The sequence below is a fragment of the Rhinatrema bivittatum genome, chromosome 1, assembly GCF_901001135.1.
Source record: "Rhinatrema bivittatum chromosome 1, aRhiBiv1.1, whole genome shotgun sequence".
In the NCBI taxonomy this organism is placed as follows: domain Eukaryota; kingdom Metazoa; phylum Chordata; class Amphibia; order Gymnophiona; family Rhinatrematidae; genus Rhinatrema; species Rhinatrema bivittatum.
The window spans coordinates 330,599,940-330,618,909 of record NC_042615.1 but is presented as its reverse complement, the minus strand read 5'-3'; the positions used below and the strand labels follow the sequence as shown (position 1 = coordinate 330,618,909).

Genomic DNA, 18,970 nt, shown 5'->3' with positions numbered 1-18,970 from the left:
ATACAACTGTGTAAAAGGAACAATGAACATTCAATACTTAAAAGGTAAACGAAGTAGCAGACCAAGAGTACTCAAATGTGAAACACTCCCCTCCATCATCCATTCCCTTGTCTCCATTATCTACTGGGCCTTATCTGCTGACTCTCCGGCAGTGATGATTTCCAACCTCGCCAGATGTTTATCCATGGCTTTGTTATGCTGGGGACCCAGGGTGACAGTTCCGGGCACCGATCTTCGTCCCCTTAACACAGTTCCACCGGTATAGTTGCCCATGTCGTCCGGTCCTTGAAGCCTCAAGGTTATGCTGGGGATTAAAAAGTTCCTATCTCCATAGGCTTCTTGAGATTCATTGGGCCCCATAACAGTTCTTTGAAGATTTATCCCACCACTCAGAGAGCGCCCGATGTTCAAGAAGATTGTCCGAGAGCTCAGCCTGTGCTGCTCCAAGTTACTTATGCTAGCTTCCGCCATTCTCTTCTCTTAGATATGTCTCTCCAGCTGTCTGTTTCAGAAATGGTTGCCCTTCCAGTAAGGCCCAGATACAGTCCAAGGAGGATGCTGGAGGGAATGAGAATGCTTCGTACCTGGTGTAAAGGCTCAGGGCCTACCACGAGTATGAAAAGTTCAACAAAAACGTTCTTAGGCAAATTCACTGCCATTGCCTTTATTTACTAATAATAGCATCAGTGTATGCTTGCGCCTCCATGGGTGTATCAAATACCTTCATCTGGCCTTCGTGCCATATCTGAAGTTTTGCAGGAAATCCCACCATGAATTTTATGTGCTGCTGAAACAGGTTGCAACATATTGGTGAGAATGTTTTCCGGAGCACCACTACTTTGGCAAAGTAATCTTGCATTATTCAGATTTTCTGGTTATGATAGCAAATTTCAGGGTTTTTCCTTGCAGCCTGTGTAATCCGGGCTTTGTGGGCAAAGTTTAATATTTTTACGATCACAATCCTCGGTCTATCTGCAGTGCCTCGTTTTTGGCCTAGTCTGTGAGCGCGTTTGATTTTCAAGCAATCTTTCAAGTCCGGGAGTTGTAGGGCCTCGGGGAGCCAGGCTTCTAAGATTTCCCCCAGCTTAGTTTCTTCAATTGATTCTGGCAGTCCCTGAAAGCGGAGGTTCGATCATCTCATGCGATTCTCGAGGTCATCTATTTTGATGGCTTGCTTGTCTAAGAGCTTCTCCAGCTTTTGTATTTTAACCGCATGGCTTTGAGTGTCATCTTCGAGGAGACAGATGCTCCCCTCAACCTGATCTAAATGCGGGCCCAGCTTGGCGATAGCCAATTTGACCTCCTCTAATTGGGTGCCTATGCTGGCAAGTTTTTCTTCGAGTGCCGCATGAACTATCCCCTTTATATCAGTGAGAAGTTGCTCCATCTTACCCTGCTCCGTCGAAGTGTTTTTAATAACAAGAGGCTTGGTCACCATTTTATCGGGAACCTGGCACCTTTCCTGCCTCCACGGACTGGCTTTGACAGCGGCAATTTGTTCATAAATGTCACGATAGACATTAGGTGCCGGTAGGATGATTAGTTTCCGTGAAGGCACAAGGTTTCAGCGGGTGGATAGAGGATTTGAGCGGCGTGGTGTCCGGAGCTGTGCAAGCTGTGTCCTTCTTAGCTCATTCAAATCACGTGACTTCCTGTGTCACATCTCCTAAAGGGAGCAAAGAATATTAGGTCTCCATTTAAGCGCTTCGGTCCCTCCTTGGGACCTCAGTTTAGTTTTGACTTTTTTGATGGATCTGCGGTTTGAGACTATCAAAGAGATTTTGGTTAGACTGCTTGCTTTGAAGACTGTTTCTGGTAGCGATTTTGTTCTGCCAGGAAGATTTCGGAGTTGCAGGCCTTGTCCTGCAGAGAGCCTTTTTTTTTGTTTGATATTTCAGATGGTCAGGTGGTTTCTGCTTTTCACTTAAATGTCTGTTTACCTTCATTTAGTAGACATACAGATGAGGAAAATACAGATTACTGCACCATTTGGACATGCGCAGAGTGCTTTGGTGGTATCTCAAGATCACACAAACTTTCAGAAAATCTGATCATCTTTGTATTATACAGTGGAGTATGAAGAGGCAAGGCAGCATCAAAAGTTTTGATCACTTGCTGGATTAAAGAAATTATTATAGTGACATATGAGAATTGTGGTAGGTCCTTACCTAAATGGGTCTGGGCACATTCTACAATGTCACTTGTTACATTGTTTACCTGTTTTTGCACTTGTTTTTGCACTTGTTTGCTAACTCCTCGCTATCGCTCTTGTTCCTTCTAGTCCCATACCCTGTACCTGTTTAATGTAATTTCAACCTGCAGTTATGATGTAAACCGATATGATGTAACAACTAATACCGGTATAAAAAAAAGCTATAAATAAATAAATAAATATGACTCAAGCAGTCTCCTGGGCAGAGCTGTTTTGCCTTCTCGGGTGGAAATCAGTGACTTGGACCTCATTGCTTTCCTTTTTGAAGTATTATAAATTGGATGTAGATGCCAATCTGAATGCTGCATTTGCCGCTGAGGTACTGAAAGCAGTTTTGGCAGCAACCCACCCCTATTCAGGAAGTAGCTTGAATGTATCCCATTCATCTGGACTGGTCTAACTGTATGAAGAGGAAGGAGAAATTAGGTGTTACCTGATTATAATTTCATTTCATTGAATCCAGTCAGACTAGGCCAGAACCTTCTCTGTGTTGCCAAATTCCTGTCTACTTTATTTCAGTACAAGAAGATTCATTATGTTCGATGTTGTACATTGCGGTGTTTATTATGGGATTACTCATATAATTCTTGCTGTTCTTTCCATTTCGTATTTGGGTGTCTTGGTCTTAGAAGCCCTGTGGTTCCTAAAACAAAAAAAAGAAATGAGGAATAAGAGAGAACTTTCATCATAAGATAAGGTTTTATGTTGCCCACAGTTAGCCTGCCAGTATTATCTGTAACAAGCTAAGATCAGCAAGCTTGTTTCTATGACTCCATCTGCTGGTCGGGGTGCCTAAAGCATTTTCTGGACTGGTCTGTCTGGACTCAAGGAAAGGAAATTATAAGGTAAGACCTAATTTCTCCTTCCTCTTCCCCAGGAAAGTTATTCATTTCAACAAAAGCTCATTTCTTAACCTTGCTTCCAGTGTCCCTCACTCTGCGCAGATCACCCATCTATCAGGCTATGCCGCAAATGCATATATAAATGTGTTTCCCTGTACGTACCCGGATCAGTCCAGACTGTGGGTTGAGCCTTCTGTCCAGCAGATGGAGACAGACCAAAACTGAAAGGGTATCCTATATCAGGACAGAGCCTACCCTGCAGCCCTTCAGTATTTGTCTGTCTCCAGCAGATGCAGGCAGCTCACCCTGCGGTACCCTGGCTTTCTTAACTAGCTTTTGCCCTGTGGAATTCCTTTTCCTCTATTTCTGTCAGGATCAAGCAAGTGGCTTGTTTAGAAAAAAAGTTTGACAGTTTGGACAGACTTTTTTCTTCAGGAGACAGCGCTGTCTCCTCACTCTTGAGGAGCCTAGGGGGGCTTGCCCCTTGTGTGATGCAGCCTAGGCTCCTTTCCCGATGAACCTTGTTTTGGGGCGATTACTGGTGGTCCAGTCACTCCCCCTATATAGCTGCTCTCTCTCCTGGGACGCTTCATTCCCCGGGTGTGCCAGCAGGGACGTTCATTCCCCTGCATTTAAAAAAAACAAAAAACCCCAAAGAAAAAGGTTTAGTTTGTATGGCACTACATCTTTGCAGCTGAGTTCTTACAGAAACGGAGCGAGCAGGGTTCATTCTCCTGCACCCGCTCATTTGAGGCAGCACAGCTCAGCCATTTTCTCCCTGCCTCGCGGCTCTTCGTCTGCTCATGCCGCGATCAAATCTTTGTCTGGCCTGCGGAGAGCCTGCTTTGCGGCTCTTTCACAAAGGCCTCTGTTCGGGGTGCTTGCCGGGGGAGGAAGGCCCCTCCTCGGCAGCAATTAAGCCGGCAACCTGGGGTAGGTCCTCCCGACGTATGGCCGGGCCATTCCCAAGTGGCCATTTTGGGAATCTCGGCAGCTCCTGTTTCGAGGCTGCAGGAGGCCGAGGGACATGATTTTAATGCCCCCCCCCCCCCCCCCCCAATTTAAGCCCCGCGCGGTCTCCAGATGCGGGTCCTGATACCCCCCCCCCCCCCCCCGGGAAATCCAGGCCACGTTTTTCATTGGAATTTGTGCTATTAATGCACAAATCTTATTTGGCTAGTTTGCAGGAGGAGGAGGACCCCCCCCCAGGTCCCCCTCCTGCTAAAATCCCCAGATGCCCTCCCCGCCCGCTCCCGCGGTGCCGGATGCGCAGGGGTCCGTCAGGGTACAGGTGGTTCCTGGGGTTCCCCCCTCCAGATCCATCGGCTCCTCCTGAGGCTCCGGATCCAGATTTGTCTGGGACACCCCCCCCTCCGAAGGGGATGACCCCCAAGTTCTCCGCTTATTTCAGAGGGAAGAGCTGGAGCTGCTCATCCCTTTTATCATCCAGGAGCTGGGAATTGAGTCCTTCAGTGGATGTGCTCACGGCCGTGATGCCAGCTCACGTGGACCTGGTCCTGGCGGGACTCAGGGCTCTTCCATGCACTTTTCCGTTCCATCCCGTGCACAAGCTGATGCTTCTCTGGGAATGGGAGGCTCCCGAGTTGGGGCTCAGAGTGGGGAGGGCTATGGACAAGCTCTATCCTCTCCCTGAGGATTGCCTGGAAATGCTGAAAAATTCCCAAGGTGGATTCTTCTGTGTCTGCGATCACTAAGCACACCTCTATCCCAGTGGTGGGAGCCACGGCTCTAAAAGATGTCCAGGACCACAAGCTCGAATTCTATCACAAGCGCATCTTCGAGGTCTTGGCCTTGGGAGTTTGGGCGACAATCTGCAGCAGTCTCATGCAGTGGGCAAGCCTTAGGTGGGTTCAACAATTGCTCAGCACCTAGGACCTCCCGTCTGCAGAGGCGGAGCAGGCTGAAAGGTTGGAAGGCGCTATAGCGTATGGGGCGGATGCTCTTTACGACTTACTTCGCGTCCCGGTAAAAGCGATGGTCTCAGCAGTGTTGGCCAGACGACTTCTCTAGCTACGCAATTGGTCGGCGGACTCTTCTTCCAAGTCGCAGTTGGGCACTCTTCCTTTTAAGGGATAATTGCTTTTTGGCGAGGACCTGGAACAGCTTATTAAATCCTTGGGTGTTAACAAGGGCCATAAGCTGCCTGAGGACCACCCGAAACAGTCGAGGGCTTTTTTCCCTACACGTTCCCGCTTCCGGGCCCAGCAAAGGTATAATAATCGGGGGCGAGTGTCTTTCTCTAGAGGGACTCGCTCCAGATCTCAGTCCTGGTCTCAATCCTTTTGAGGCCACCGTGCCTTCCGAGATGGTAACCCACAACAATCCACAACAAAGCCCGCCTCTCAGTGAGATTCGGCCGGCCCATTCCTCCGTTCCAAGCTTAGGTGGTTGCCTCTCCCTGTTTTTCGAGGAATGGGCCAAAATCATGTCAGGCCAGTGGGTCCTCGAGATAATAGAGAAAGGTTACGCTTTAGAGTTTGCTCAAGACCTGCCGGATCTGTATATCGTCTCCCCTTGTGGACATCAGAAGCGGGCTGCCGAATGCCAGACTCTCACCAGGGGCTGGGGGCCATAGTCCCAGTCCCGATGGAAGAACAAGGTGCCGGCCAGTATTCCATCTACTCCGTGGTGCCGAAAAAGGACGGTTCCTTCTGCCCCATTTTGGACCTCAAGAGTCAACCGAGCCCTCAAGGTGCCCCATTTTCGGATGGAAACCCTGAGGGCGGTAATAGTGGCTGTTCGCTCCGGAGAGTATCTGGCCTCTCTCGACTTGACTGAGGCTTACTTACACATACCAATCCGACACAAGCATCAGAAGTATCTTCGATTTCCACATCTTGGGCCAGCATTTTCAGTTCAGGGCTCTGCCTTTGTCTAGCCACAGCACTGTGCACATTTACCAAGGGTCATGGTGGTGGTGGCAGCTGCCGTCCGACGAGAAGGAGTTCTAGTTCATCCTTACCTGGATGATTGGCTCGTGCGAGCCAAGTCGGAAACTCTATGCAAGCTGGCAGTCGACCGCGTCCTTGCTCTTCTCACCTCTCTGAGGTGGATAGTCAACTTTCCCAAGAGCAATCTCCAGCCTTCCAGGGTCCTGGAATTTCTGGGGACTCGCTTCAAAACTCGGGTCGGCAAGGTATTCCTGCCAGACGCTCAAGCATTCAAGCTGATGGACCAGGTACGACATCTCCTTTCGATGCCACTTCCTACGGCATGGGACTACCTCCAAGTTCTGGAGACCATGGCTTCCACTATCGACCTGGTCCCCTGGGCTTTTGCGCATATTCGACCATTACAGAAAGATTTGCTATCCCGATGGAAGCCGATGTCGGAGCAGTTTCGGACGACTCTAACACTCTCCGACTCTACCATCGCTGGCGTACAATGATGGCTATCGCTACAGCACCTTCTGAAAGGAGTCTCCCTACAGACTCCACAGTGGATTGTAGTCACGACAGATGCCAGCCTCTCCGGGTGGGGAGCAGTGTGCCACTCTCAAGCTACACAGGGATACTGGTCCCCAGTCCAGTCCTGCTGGCACATCAATCGCCTGGAGGCCCGGGCGGTTCGTCTGGCTCTCAAAGTCTTTCTCGCGCTGATTCACTGCAAGGCGGTGTGCGTGCTCTCAGACAATTCCAGTATGGTGGCTTATATAAATCGACGGGGCACCAAGAGTCACCTGGTGGCTCTGGAAGCCAGCAAGCTGTTCACCTGGGCGGAGCGCCACCTGGAGTGCCTAGCAGCTTCTCACATAGTGGGCAAGAAGAATGTTCAAGCCGATTTATTGAGTCGCCAGCGTCTCGATCCGGGTGAGTGGGAGTTGTCCGGCGTGATGGATCTGATTGTCAGCAGGTGGGGTCCTCCTCACCTGGACCTGATGGCAACCCTAGACAATGCCAAAGCTCCCAAGTTCTTCAGCCGCTGGAGGGAGCACTGCTCGGAAGGAATAAATGCACTAGTCCTTCCCTGGGCCCGCAATGTCCTTCTGTACGTGTTCCCTCCTTGGCCTCTAGTGGGAAAGGTTCTCAGAAGAATAGAATTCCACAGGGGTCTGGTCATTCTCGTAGCACCCGAGTGGTCCCACAGACCGTGGTTTGCGGATCTGGTAAACCTGGCGACGGACGGTCCTCTTTGCCTCGGCCATCTTCCTCACCTGCTCCAGCAGGGTCCCGTATTTTTTGACCAGGCGGATCGCTTCTGACTAGCGGCCTGGCTTTTGAACACTGAAGACAAAGAAAGAAGGGATATAAAGAGGAAGTTATATCCATTCTGCTTCGAGCCCGTAAGCCGTCTACTTCGCTGGCTTATGTCCTCGTTTGGAAAGTTTTTGAAAATGTCTGTGCGGAATCGGGTGTCTCGGCTCGTTTGGCTCCAGTTTCTATGATGCTTTCCTTCCTGTAGAAGGGCCTCTCCAAGGGTCTCTCCTTCAGCTCGTTGCGCATCCAAGTGTCTGCTCTCGGCTCCCTCTTAGGCAACATAGATAGTTATGCGGTAGCGTCTGAGCCGGATGTTGTCAGTTTCCTCAAGGGCGCCAAGCATTTGAAGCCACCCGTCCGGTCCACTTGTCACAAAGAGTCCTTCGGGCTCTTTGTAAGGCACCTTTCGAACCTCTCCATCGGGCTACCCTTAAGGATTTGACTCTCAAGCCCGTCTTCCTGGTTTCTATCTGCTCTGCCAGAAGGGTGTCTTGAGATCCAAGTGTTGTCCTGTCGGGAGCCTTTTCTGCGGTTTTATGATTTGGGAGTTTCTCTCAAGACCGTACCTTCTTTCTTGCCGAAGATTGTTTCTTCCTTTCATGTCAATCAGTCGGTGGAGCTTCCTGCGTTCTCTCCTGAGTATATAGCTGGTTCAGTTGGGAGTGATCTTCGCCGCCTTGATGTAAAACCAATGACTTCCGGGTCTCAGGTTACCAATGACTTCGGGTCTCAGATCATCTTTTTGTCCTCTGGAGTGGTCCAAATAAGGGCAACCAAGCTTCTAAGACTACAATCACTTGGTGGTTGAAGGAGGCGATCTCATCGGCCTATATCTGTCAAGGCCGGGCAGCTCCGGAGGGCCTAAAGGCTCATTCCTTGTGTTCTCAGGCTACTTCTTGGGCGGAGAGTCAATCAGTCTCTCCGCATGAAATATACAGGGCCGCTACGTGCAAATCCCTGCATACCTTTGCTCTACATTACCGCCTTGATGTACAGGCGCCAGTATTTGGTTCCTTCGGTCGGCAGGTGCTTCGAGCGGGACTGTCTCGGTCCTACCCTTTGTAGGGAAGCTTTGGTACATCCCACAGTCTGGACTGATCCGGGTACGTACAGGGAAAGGAAAATTGGTTCTTACCTGTTAATTTTCGTTCCTGTAGTACCACGGATCAGTCCAGACACCCTTCCCTGTATTTTCTGCTGTCCACTTGAAGCTCTTTTTGCAGGTTACTGGATGTTTTTCATTGGTGATTATCCTTTAAAGGCACCAGAAGCATCTGTTTTGATGTCAATGGATATGCAAGAGCAATCATATACAGAGTCTATTCAATGTTTGCAATTGTTTAGTTTTGTGAGTTCTCTCTTTACTTGCTTGATCTTTTACTGGTTATCTTTATTCTTATCTGCTTTGACAATGGTTATACTGAAGGGCTGCAGGGTAGGCTCTGTCCTGATATAGGATACCCTTTCAGTTTTGGTCTGTCTCCATCTGCTGGACAGGAGGCTCAGTACCACAGATCACTGTGGTACTACAAGAACGAAAATTAGCAGGTAAGAACCAATTTTCTTATACACATAGGCACTTTCAGTGCCACATTACAAGAGTAAAAAAAAACCCAAAACAATAAATCCCCAATATTGTACTATTTTCAGGGAAACATATGTTGACACTAGCAAAAAAAATCCAGTATACGTAATCTTTGTTAATTTTTAGAAACATTTTGTGGGACCATTTAATGTACGAGTAATGGGGAACATGAACTGAAACTCTCTAACAAGCTTTTCATTTTTTATATTCTTGTGAAAAATAGACTAAGCTACACTGCTATAGCAGCAGAGAGATCTGTGTAATACATTGCCATGTCACCTAGTGCCAATTAGCAGTCACAGGTAAATGGCCGGTCTTGGGATAGATTTTAGACCCCAGCCCCAGTGCCATGCTCTGCAGGACAGACCTAGCTCAGGCTTTCTACATCATCATTATGAACCTTACAGCTGCCACCCCAGCAGGAAAACATTGAAATTCCAAGAGGATTAAAACTGCTTAAAATAAGGCAAAGAAAATGAATGCAAATGTTTTGTTACAGCTGAGGCATGCTCTCTTTTTTCCTGGAGTCTGTAGAACGAGAAGTTATTTATTAAAGGGTCTCGTGTAGTTTTGCCTACTCTGAAAGGTACATTATTTTGTGTAAAATAAAACTTGACAGGTGCTGCTCCCATTGCTGCTGTTGCTCTGGGTCATGAGCCACAGAAAAAGAGGCACAAGGTGGGGGTGGGTGGGATGAACCTTTTGTGGAATATGAGCAGCTTGGTGTGGATTTCCCTGAGCACCAACTTTTTTTATTTTTCTGTTTTCATTTCTGTGAACTTTCGTTTGTTAGCTCAACTTGTCAAACATTAAATACTAGGTCTCTAGGGATAGTCTTTGTGATAACTTCTGTAGTAGCAAAAAAACAAAACACACAGAGTGTGGTGACACCTTCTAGACCAACATGTTTGAGGCATGAGCTTTTGAGGCCAAGAATTCACTTCGTTAGATGATATAAATCTGATGAGACTATAAGGTGCTACCAGTCTTTGCTGTAAATCTTTTTTGTTAGGAAGATTTGAAATAGAAGTTAACACTTTTACATGTTAAGCTATATCCGGAAAGACTACTGCAGTCATCAGTAATTTTGTTTATTGTGTAAAATCCTTCTTTGCTTAGTGTTGGATCTGATATAGTAAACACTTTTCCCATAGGCACCAAATGGAAGAAACTCCTTAGGACATCAGGCCCATTTGCAGTGCTCTGATGAGGTGATCTTTTTTAATCCAAGGACAAGTTTTAGACAGAAAAATTGTAACATTTGAAACCTGCCAGTGAGGAAAGGTGTGAGCTGAGTTTGGAAGAATTGCAACCATTGGCTTAGGACATCTCCAGTCCCACATCAAACACAAAAAGCCATCCCCTCACTTAGGGGCCAATGTAATAAGGTGCGCTGAAGCTGCCACGGGTTTGTGCGCGCATTTTCCCCTGCAAAGCCCTAATCAGGGCTGTAATAAGGCTTTTGTGCGCAGGAAAACGCATACGAACGCGCTTAAAGACGTGGTCTTTCCTGTGCGAATGCATGCTAATGGCATACAAAGGAGGTGATTAGCTAATTAGAAGCAATGCAGGGAGCCACACTAATGCCACTGCAGGTTTTTTAATGTGGGTTTTTTACCACCAGAGTCAGGGAATGAGAAGTATCAGCACCGACTCGGGCCTATGTCGGCGTCCGAGCGTCCTGAAAACCACCTAGCTGAGCGCCTGTCTTGGCATCCAAGTGGCCAGCTTAGCTAGGTGCTTTTCTGGGCGCTCAATCATATAGATTTGCGACCAACTCCGTGCCTAGCTCAGCGCCTGACCAGCAACATTTGTTAGAGGCCTTTCTGGGTGCCAGAGCATCCATATTCACTCCTGCCTATGTCTGCAGCTTGAGCATCCAGAATGATCTCGCTGCTGGGCCACTGTGAATTAGCATCCATGAAAATATTTACCATGTTTTCTGCAGCACAGTTATTTGAAATATTAAAAATATTTTTCAGGGTCATACTTTCACTTAATAGGCAGACCTGTTTATTCGCTCGCTTTTATCTGCAGATTATTGGCACAGGTTTTGAGTGTGGATGCGGCCGCTTATTATATACTGCGCTTAGATACATGCATGTCTCCTTATGTGCATGGATCTCTGCACGTGAATCATTTGCATAATTTGTTTTTTTACAGCCCGAGGAAGCAGCATCTTCAGCCACGTGTGGTGATCAAAACCCATGCTCCAAGCTAGGGCCTGTTTTGCCACAGATCTTATTACATCTGCCCCTTAGGGACCATTTTGAAAGGCTTGAGGTTGGCAGCTGCTTTTTGTTAATTTGCATGTTGCCCTGTGTTGGGATGAATGGACACACTGGCACAAATTAACCCCAAGATATGGGTCATAGTCACCTAAATGAAAGAATGTTTTGAGACCAAGACTACTAAATTCTTGCTAAACCAGTATGGATGTTCTGTACTGTTGGGGGGTCCCCCCCCTTTCCATCCATTCCAATTACTGAGATCTTGGTATGCAAATAGAAGCTATTGCCTTGATGGCTTGCCTACATCCTTCAGTTGTCACAACCACTGTATTTGACACTACGGCCATTTCTATGGGTTTGATTTGGGTTGTCGCAAACTCTGTTTTGTCATTGCTGAAGGCATCAAAATCTGTAGTAAGCCATGATTTGGGGGGGGGGAGGGAGAAGAAAGAAAATCCACTGTCAGTGAAGGCATAAGTAATTCTTTATTCATTTTTTGGGGGGATGCATTCTATTTATGCTCAGGTTGATTCTCTCCATCCAGTCACACTAGTCCAGATGAACAGATTATGGCCACCAAACAGGAGATGAAGAGAGAGAACAACAGGTTCACGGATGTCATATCTTATAAACATTGGGCTGACCTCAGCCTGCCAGTATTCTGTCTCCAGTAGATGCTAGGTGAGTATCCCATGCTGTGCCCTGAAGCGGGTTCTTTTAGGCTAGCTGAAGATTGGATGGTAGTGGATGGCTCCTGAAGTTGAAGATAAATTTTCCGCAGATAAGCAGGGTGGAATTAGCCATGACAACTGGGGATTGTCCTCTGGTCCGCTAGGTGGCGGTGCTCCTCAGAGCACACAGAGTTGTCTGTGTATATAACCACATGGTGTCCCAGCCTGCCTCAGTTTTTTGTTTCTCCGCGCTGCATGGTGCACACGCAGTCTCCTATTACTAATATTTTTCTTTTTTTCTTTTGTTACAGGATTGTATGAAGCAGTGGCTGGGGCCTGGGGGGCCCTACCAGGACGAAGCCTTTGCTGCACAAAATGGTGGATGCCCTCTGAGGAGGGAGTGTGAAAGCAGATCAGTGGGGTTTCACCCCAGGCCGGATGCATTTCAGGTCCCTCAGGGAAGTCCGAAGCTCGGGTATCTCCCACCAAGCTCCACAGCCTAGCAGCACCAGAACAACCCATCTATAAATCAGCTGCAGGCCTCTTAGGAGTGGAGCAGGCAGTAGGAGCAGAAAAGGATATAACTCTCCTCTGGGCCCCCGATGGGGCTACCCGAGAGCAGGGTGTGGGGGCCCTCCTCAGAGGGGTTTCCCAGCGACACGAGATGGTCAAGGGACTGGAGTGCCATGATTGACAGCAGCACCATAGGCACACTGATGACCAGCATGTCGAAGCACAGAGACTGACACCGGTGCTGGTGCGTTTAAGCGCACTGATGACAGCGCATCGAATTGCTGAGGCGGACACACTGAGTCCGCACCGGTGCTGGCGCGTTTAAGTATACTGAAGGTGACGCATCGAAGTGGATGCACTGATGACGATGCATCAAGCCCTAGCAGCAGAAGTCAGCTGACAGTGACTGCTCATTCAGAGCTGCAGGGAACTCTGCCTCTAGGATACGAGGGGGGGGGAGGGGCAGTAGTCCAGCTAGTTAGTGAGCTGGGAGTTATTTCCTTATGGGAGCCCACTCGTGCCATCCCGCCCCAGGACTTCTGCCAAAACTAGCACTGTACCTGGGTCAGCTTTCTTTTAAATAAATGCCCTCTGGAAGCTGGGCTGGGGCAGGGGACCTGCATTTGCTTGAAAGGTAGAGCATGCAATCCGGCAGATTTCCCGGTATTCCGGCATCCCTAGGGTGGCTCGATGCTCCTTCGTGGGCAATGAGCATTGTTGGTGAAAAGATATCTCATTGGGGAACATGGGTTGGTCACAAGGTATGGCCACCTGGGGATATTAAGGCTAATGAATGACAGTTGTCGTTACTAGGGCAGTGTTACTTGACCATTTTGGGTGGTTGTGCTTTCCAACCTTCCTAAGAGCTTGCCCAGATGTTACCACTGAGCACAACTCCAGAGACGTGTGGATGTATCAAGGCAGAGCAAATGCCTTTTCCTGAGAGATAGTGGGCTGTAGGAATACCAGGGTATGCAGCAGAGTGGCCCCACAGCCAGGTGGTCTATGGCGCTTTCCTATACCCTCGAGAATGGAAGGAGCCAGGAAGGAAAACGTTATCAGTTACGCAAGCCCCATGAGAGGTGACGCAATGTATCGGTGAGATTCCATAAGGCATATGAGCCTGGGGGGAATGCTGCATGCGCATGCAGTATTTGAAGGGATACTTTCAACCTTGAACCCACACCATTGCTGCTGTTGGGACAACAACCCGCAAACAGCAGCATGCTAAGTGGGAAAGGCCTGTGTTCACCGTAAGACACCCGGCACATAGGCCAGAATCACAGGAGGCCATTACGGCCAGACATAGGACACGGTCTTGGACCAGAGTGCACAGGTCAGCTTCGTAGAGAAGCCTAGAAGAGGGCAGCACGGGGCCGGCCCCACAATGCAGTGTATGCCAGGGGAAACCCTCAGATTCTACATAGGAGACAATGCATCAGCAGCCTCTGCCTCAAACCTCTGGAATTCTCTAGTGGTGCTGTGCGGGTAGAGTTTCAGTCTCCTAACAAAACCAGGGGTCTCTATTCCCTGCACTTTCTCATTCCCGGGAGATCAGATGACCGTCGGGCTCTAAGCAGGGCCATCACCAGAGGGAAGTCGGGATGACTCCCTCTACACCATTCCAACCAGCAGTAACTCAAGGGCGAGGGTATGAGTCAACCCAAAATCCAGGGACCCATACTCTCACAGCCTTACCTTCACGCCATCCACGTGGAGCTGTGGGTTGAATCTCTTCCAAGACCCAACAAGAATTCTTGGAGTACCCAAGCCGTTAGTACCATTAACGGAAAGGAGAAGAATAATTGCAAGGGCTTGGGGAGGACTAGCCCTGTTCAAACCTCGGGCGGCTCAGTGGGGAGGTTAATTTCCCCCAGAGTCATATCCCATGTATAGCCCAACGACTAGTGGGGAGCACATGTTCAACTGCCATATCCGCGAGCAGGAGGGAGCGGTTAAGCCAAGAGCGCCCTTGTGAAATATATATGAAGGGGAGTAATCCATCTCAAGGAATGGATAACACAGGAAACTCTTTTCCACAGCAATAAGAAGCAGTTGCACTGACTCCGTTCCTCGGCAACACAGCCTATGGACTACTTTCTGATGACAAGGATTACCTTTAACAGGATGACAAATTCGATCCACGTGATATGCACATGGTTGCAGATGGGTCGAAGGCAGCAGGGTCAAGAGATACAATAACACCACCAAGGCCGCAAACAAGGGGTTACGGCGAAGGCCACATCTTCTGGCGTCGACGGGGGGCACCTCGAAGATAGTTCTTCAAGCGACACGGGAAGAAGTCAGAGATACATGCTCTTCACGAACGGAGGAAGAGAGCCCAGTAAACGTGAGCTATCAGGCTCACCCCAAAATCACAAGAAATGCAAGAATGGACAGTACCAGTTCACCCTCAAAATGTTGGGATGATATCGACAAACGAGTGCGCCTGTCACCCAGTGTCACCCCAAATCCAAACACTACAGGGCAACTTGTTCTCAGTTTGTGCCCCTTCAGTGTCACACAGTGGGGGAAATGAATGCACCATGGCCAACCTAAGATGCCCGGGTATCCTCCAGGGAAGTTTCCACCAGGAGGGATTGTTACACCAGGGAGCCAGGTGAGCAGAGCGATTCTTTCCTTAATAAGGAGGAGGAAAGCCGACTTGGTGATATTGGGTGTTCAGTGGGAACCCCAATAGTGGGGCTATCCAGGCAGTTTCCTGCTGAGGAAATGTGTATCTTGGTGAGAATAGCGGCCATTTTAGGAACATGGGCAGTTGGCAGAACTGGAGCCTCTCCCTCAATCCCGTGGAGCAGGAGCCCCATGCTGTGACTTCAAGGGGCTCTTCCCCCAAGGGATGCGCTATCAGTTCTGTCTCCCATGGAAGCTGCTTCTTTAGCCTGAGCTGCTATGTCCATTGAATTTAAGTGCAAGCAGCTTGTGGTACGGGGCAGAGTTTGATACCACACATCACTCCATGTTTTGCTGCATCAGGACAAATTTCAGTTAGAAAGGGATCCAGGAAGAGCAATGAAGTGGAACTAGAAGAGGTTGTTCCTGCAAAATCAAAGGATTCTCTAAAGGATTTTAAAGCCCCAAGACGTATTGATGCTGAGGAGGAATTGAAGGAAGGAGAATTCCATCCAGATGGGAAAGATGGTTCTTCCCTGGTAGAGAAGAAGTTCCTTCACTGATAATGCAGGCCTTAGACTCTGAATGCTTCACATGAGAAAGGGGTAGAAAATCCTGGGTTTATAGAGGATACTATAATGATCAGTATCAGGAAACCCTCTTAAGTTTTTCTCCTAGGTGGACAAGGATTTGATTGATCTGGAGTGGTTTTACTGGAGATACATTTTAAAGGGAATGCTCATTGTTTGTTATATCCCCTAGAGCTTCAGGAGAGGGAGAGACTGAAATTCCAAAAAGTAGATGCACTGTTTGTTCTATTTCTAAGTGAACAACCTTTCTAGTGAAAGGTGGCACTGTCTTAAAAGATGCACAGGATGAGAAGATTTTGAAGGCAGTTTTGAAGCAAGCCTTTGAGGCCTCTAGCATGACACTGCCAATTGCTGCTTGTGCTGCTATTGCAGTCTGATTTGCATTTTGTCTCAATGTATATTGGAGGAGGCTTCTGGTATTAGTAGAGAGGTTCTGGAGGATACTTCCCACTTTGAGCCAGGCAAGGTATACCTAGAAGATGCCTCTGATGGTTTGGTGTGTACTACAGCTAAGAGTATGACTTCTATAATAGCAACTAGAAAACTTCTCCGTGAATTCCATATCCGTCCAATTTGAAGAAACCTCCATTTAAAGGGACCTTATTTTTCAAAGTGCCTAGAGAAGATGACAGAGGTTTAGGGAGGGGGCGGAAGTATGGACTAAGATGCCAAGACTGCCGGAAGATAGGTCCAAAGGAGATTCCCATTCTGCTCAGCCCTGTAATAGATTTCGGGATTCCAGAAGTTTAAGCAAGGACGTGCTTTCCCTGGTCAAAGATCTCATTCATTTGAGAGGTTTTAATCCTTTCAAACTAAAAGAGCTGGTAAAGGGAGAGCCTGGGGTTCTTAAGGATGCTCTTGTGCTTCCCAATGAGTGTTTCAGGACCCAACTTCAGATGCTAGAAAGAGGTGGCTGTCTGTCTCAGTTTTGTTGGTTTGATCTACATTATCTCAGATCAGTGGGTCTTGGAGATAATTTGAGATGGTTACATCCTGGAATTTTCTTGTACTAGTTCAGATGCATTTATGGTTTCCCCCATGTCACTTGCTCATGAAGCCAGATGCAGAGATTCACTTCAAAGACTCCTCTGCTTAAGGGCTGTTGTTCTGCTTCCAGAACCTCATTTAAGTTTGGGGCAATATTAAATTTACTTTCCTTGGCTCCCCAAAAAAAGAGGGAATCTTTAGCTCTATTCTGAACTTGAAGCAAGTCAACAAATGTTTCCGGAGTATTTCATTTCTGTATGGAAATATTGAAGTCTGTGAAGCAAGAGGAACCTTACAGAGGCCTATCTTCACATTCCAATCAGAGAGTATCATAAGAGGATTCTTGTTTCATAATACTAGAAGAGTATTATCAATTCCAAGCCCTGCCCTTTGGACCTATTCAAAGGCAATAGTGGTGGTGGTTGCACTGCGAAGAGAAGGAATATTAGTGCACCCGTAAGTGGACAATTGGCTCATCAGGGTAAAGTTGGAGTAAAAGAGCCGCAAAGCCACCAGCAGGGTGGTAGAGTTGTCGCAGGAGCTTGGTTGGGTGATAAACCTTTCCAAGAGCAGTCTGCGGCGTTCCCAAATGTTTGAATATTTGGGAGCTCTGTTTGACAAAGAGTGGAATTTGTCAGTCGGATGGAACAGAAAGTTGAGAAGATCCAGCAGCAGGTTCAAGCATCAGTATCAGGCAGACGTCCAACAGTATGGAGTTTACTGCAGCTCCTGGGATCTATGGCAACAGCGTTGGATCTGGTGCCTTGGGAGAGGGCACATATGAGGCCCCTTCAGAGGGCATTATTATCCATATTGGATCCTTAGACACAAGAGTATTGTATTCATCTTCCAGTTCAGAGCATATCAAAGTGAGTTTGACTTGGTGGCTAGATTCCAGAAATCTATTGAGGCGTGAATCTCTAGACCCCATCTAGGTGATAACTACGGACAGTGGCCTGTTTAGATGGAGAGCCCATTACCTGTCAAAAGTGGCTCAAGGCTTGTGATCAAAGGAGAAAATAAAATGGTCTGTTGGTTGGAGGGCCATTCATTTGGCACACCTCAGGTTGGCACCTCTTCTTAAGGGGCCAGCAATGAGTGATGTCAGATAATGCTAATGCAGTAGAGTATGTGAATCATTAGAGGGAAACCAAAAGCCCTCAAGTATGGGAAGAGATTAATTTATATCTGCTTTTGGTGGAAAAGCAATCTGAAGATTTCAGTGTGTTGTAAATTGTAGGAATGGAGAACAGGTAGCTTTTCTCAGTAGGAACATCTATCCTAGAGAGTAGTCATGGTCTCAGAAAGCATTTGCAAAAATAGTGGGCAGGTCAGATCCATCAATGGGGGATCCAATGGTGACTGATAGGAATGCAAAAGCATGAGTGTTTTTCAGCAGGAGAAGACAAGAGGGCCTTCCGGGCTGGATGCCTTGGTGCAGCAATGACCAGTAGCAGAAATGTTGTATGTCTTCCCTTCAATTCCCATAATAGGAAGGGTGATCCAGAGAATTTCAAGTCATCGAGGTCTGGTCATCCTGGTGGCTCCTGTTTGGCCAAGGCATTCTTGGTATACAGATCCCGTCAGAATGTTGAATAGAAGTCCATTGCAGTTTGTTCCAGACAGGGAGCTGCTTCCTCGGGGGCCTTTTCTTCACGACGACCCGAATTGACTTTGTTATATGGTTTGGTCTTTCAGGGGTCATGTTTGATAAAGAAGGGTTATTCTCAGGTGGTCGTGAACACCCTTTTGAAGGCTAGAAAATCCTCTAATTCCTTGGCTTATGTGAGAATTTTTGAAGTGTGTTGTCCCAGGAAGCAGATTTTGCCCAGAGCCATTTCAGGGCACATTGTCTTCTATATCCTTGCTGGATCGCCTGTCTAAAGGCCTTGGTCCTCTCATCCGGATGTCACATTAGGCTGCCAATGAGGGATCCCATTCCATCTTGGGATTTGAATCAGGTTTTATCTTATTTAGTTGGGCCACAGTTTGAGCCTCTTGAATCAATTTTCTTGCTTTTGAAGGTGGTTTTTCTAGTGGCAATTTGCTCAGCCACAAGGATCTTAAGAGTTGAAGGCCCTTTCTTATAGGGAACTGTTTCTGGTGATTATAAAGAATATGGTGAATATTTGTACGGTACCTTCCTTTTTGCCAAAAGTATTTTCGGTTTTTCATTTAAATCGAATGGTGTGTCTGCCCTCCTTCAATAAGCGAGATAATGAGTACAGTACTATTCAATGTGAGGAGAGTTCTTCTGTGTTATTTGAAGGTCAGATCACCTCTTTTTGCTGTTTAGTAGAGTTAGAAAAGGTGAGGCAACAACCAAGGCTTCGATTGCCCATTGGATTAAGGAGATCATCACAGGAGCTTACGTCGATAAAGGGAAGGCCTTACCCAAGTCACAGGACACATTCCACTAGAGCTCAGGCAGCTCTATGGGTTGAGCTCCATTTGCTTTCACCCCAGGAGATTTCTAAAACAGGATTGG

The 18,970-nt window shown here is 47.7% G+C and overlaps 1 protein-coding gene across 2 annotated transcripts in view; it reads right to left on the bottom strand.

Annotated features, from left to right (window-relative positions):
* Positions 1 to 1,821: 1,821 nt before the first annotated feature.
* Positions 1,822 to 18,970, bottom strand: part of FAM13A (family with sequence similarity 13 member A) — a 505,365-nt gene continuing 488,216 nt past the window's right edge. Inside the window, exon 26 of one of the 2 annotated variants that reach the window (XR_003856193.1) lies at positions 1,822 to 2,855. Coding sequence is in view for 1 of the 2 variants with exons in the window: in XM_029597821.1 (XP_029453681.1) it covers positions 2,789 to 2,855 (67 nt within the window). In the remaining variant the exon portion in view is untranslated. The remainder of the gene's footprint in view (positions 2,856 to 18,970) is intronic. The other variant, XM_029597821.1, reaches the window with a different exon arrangement.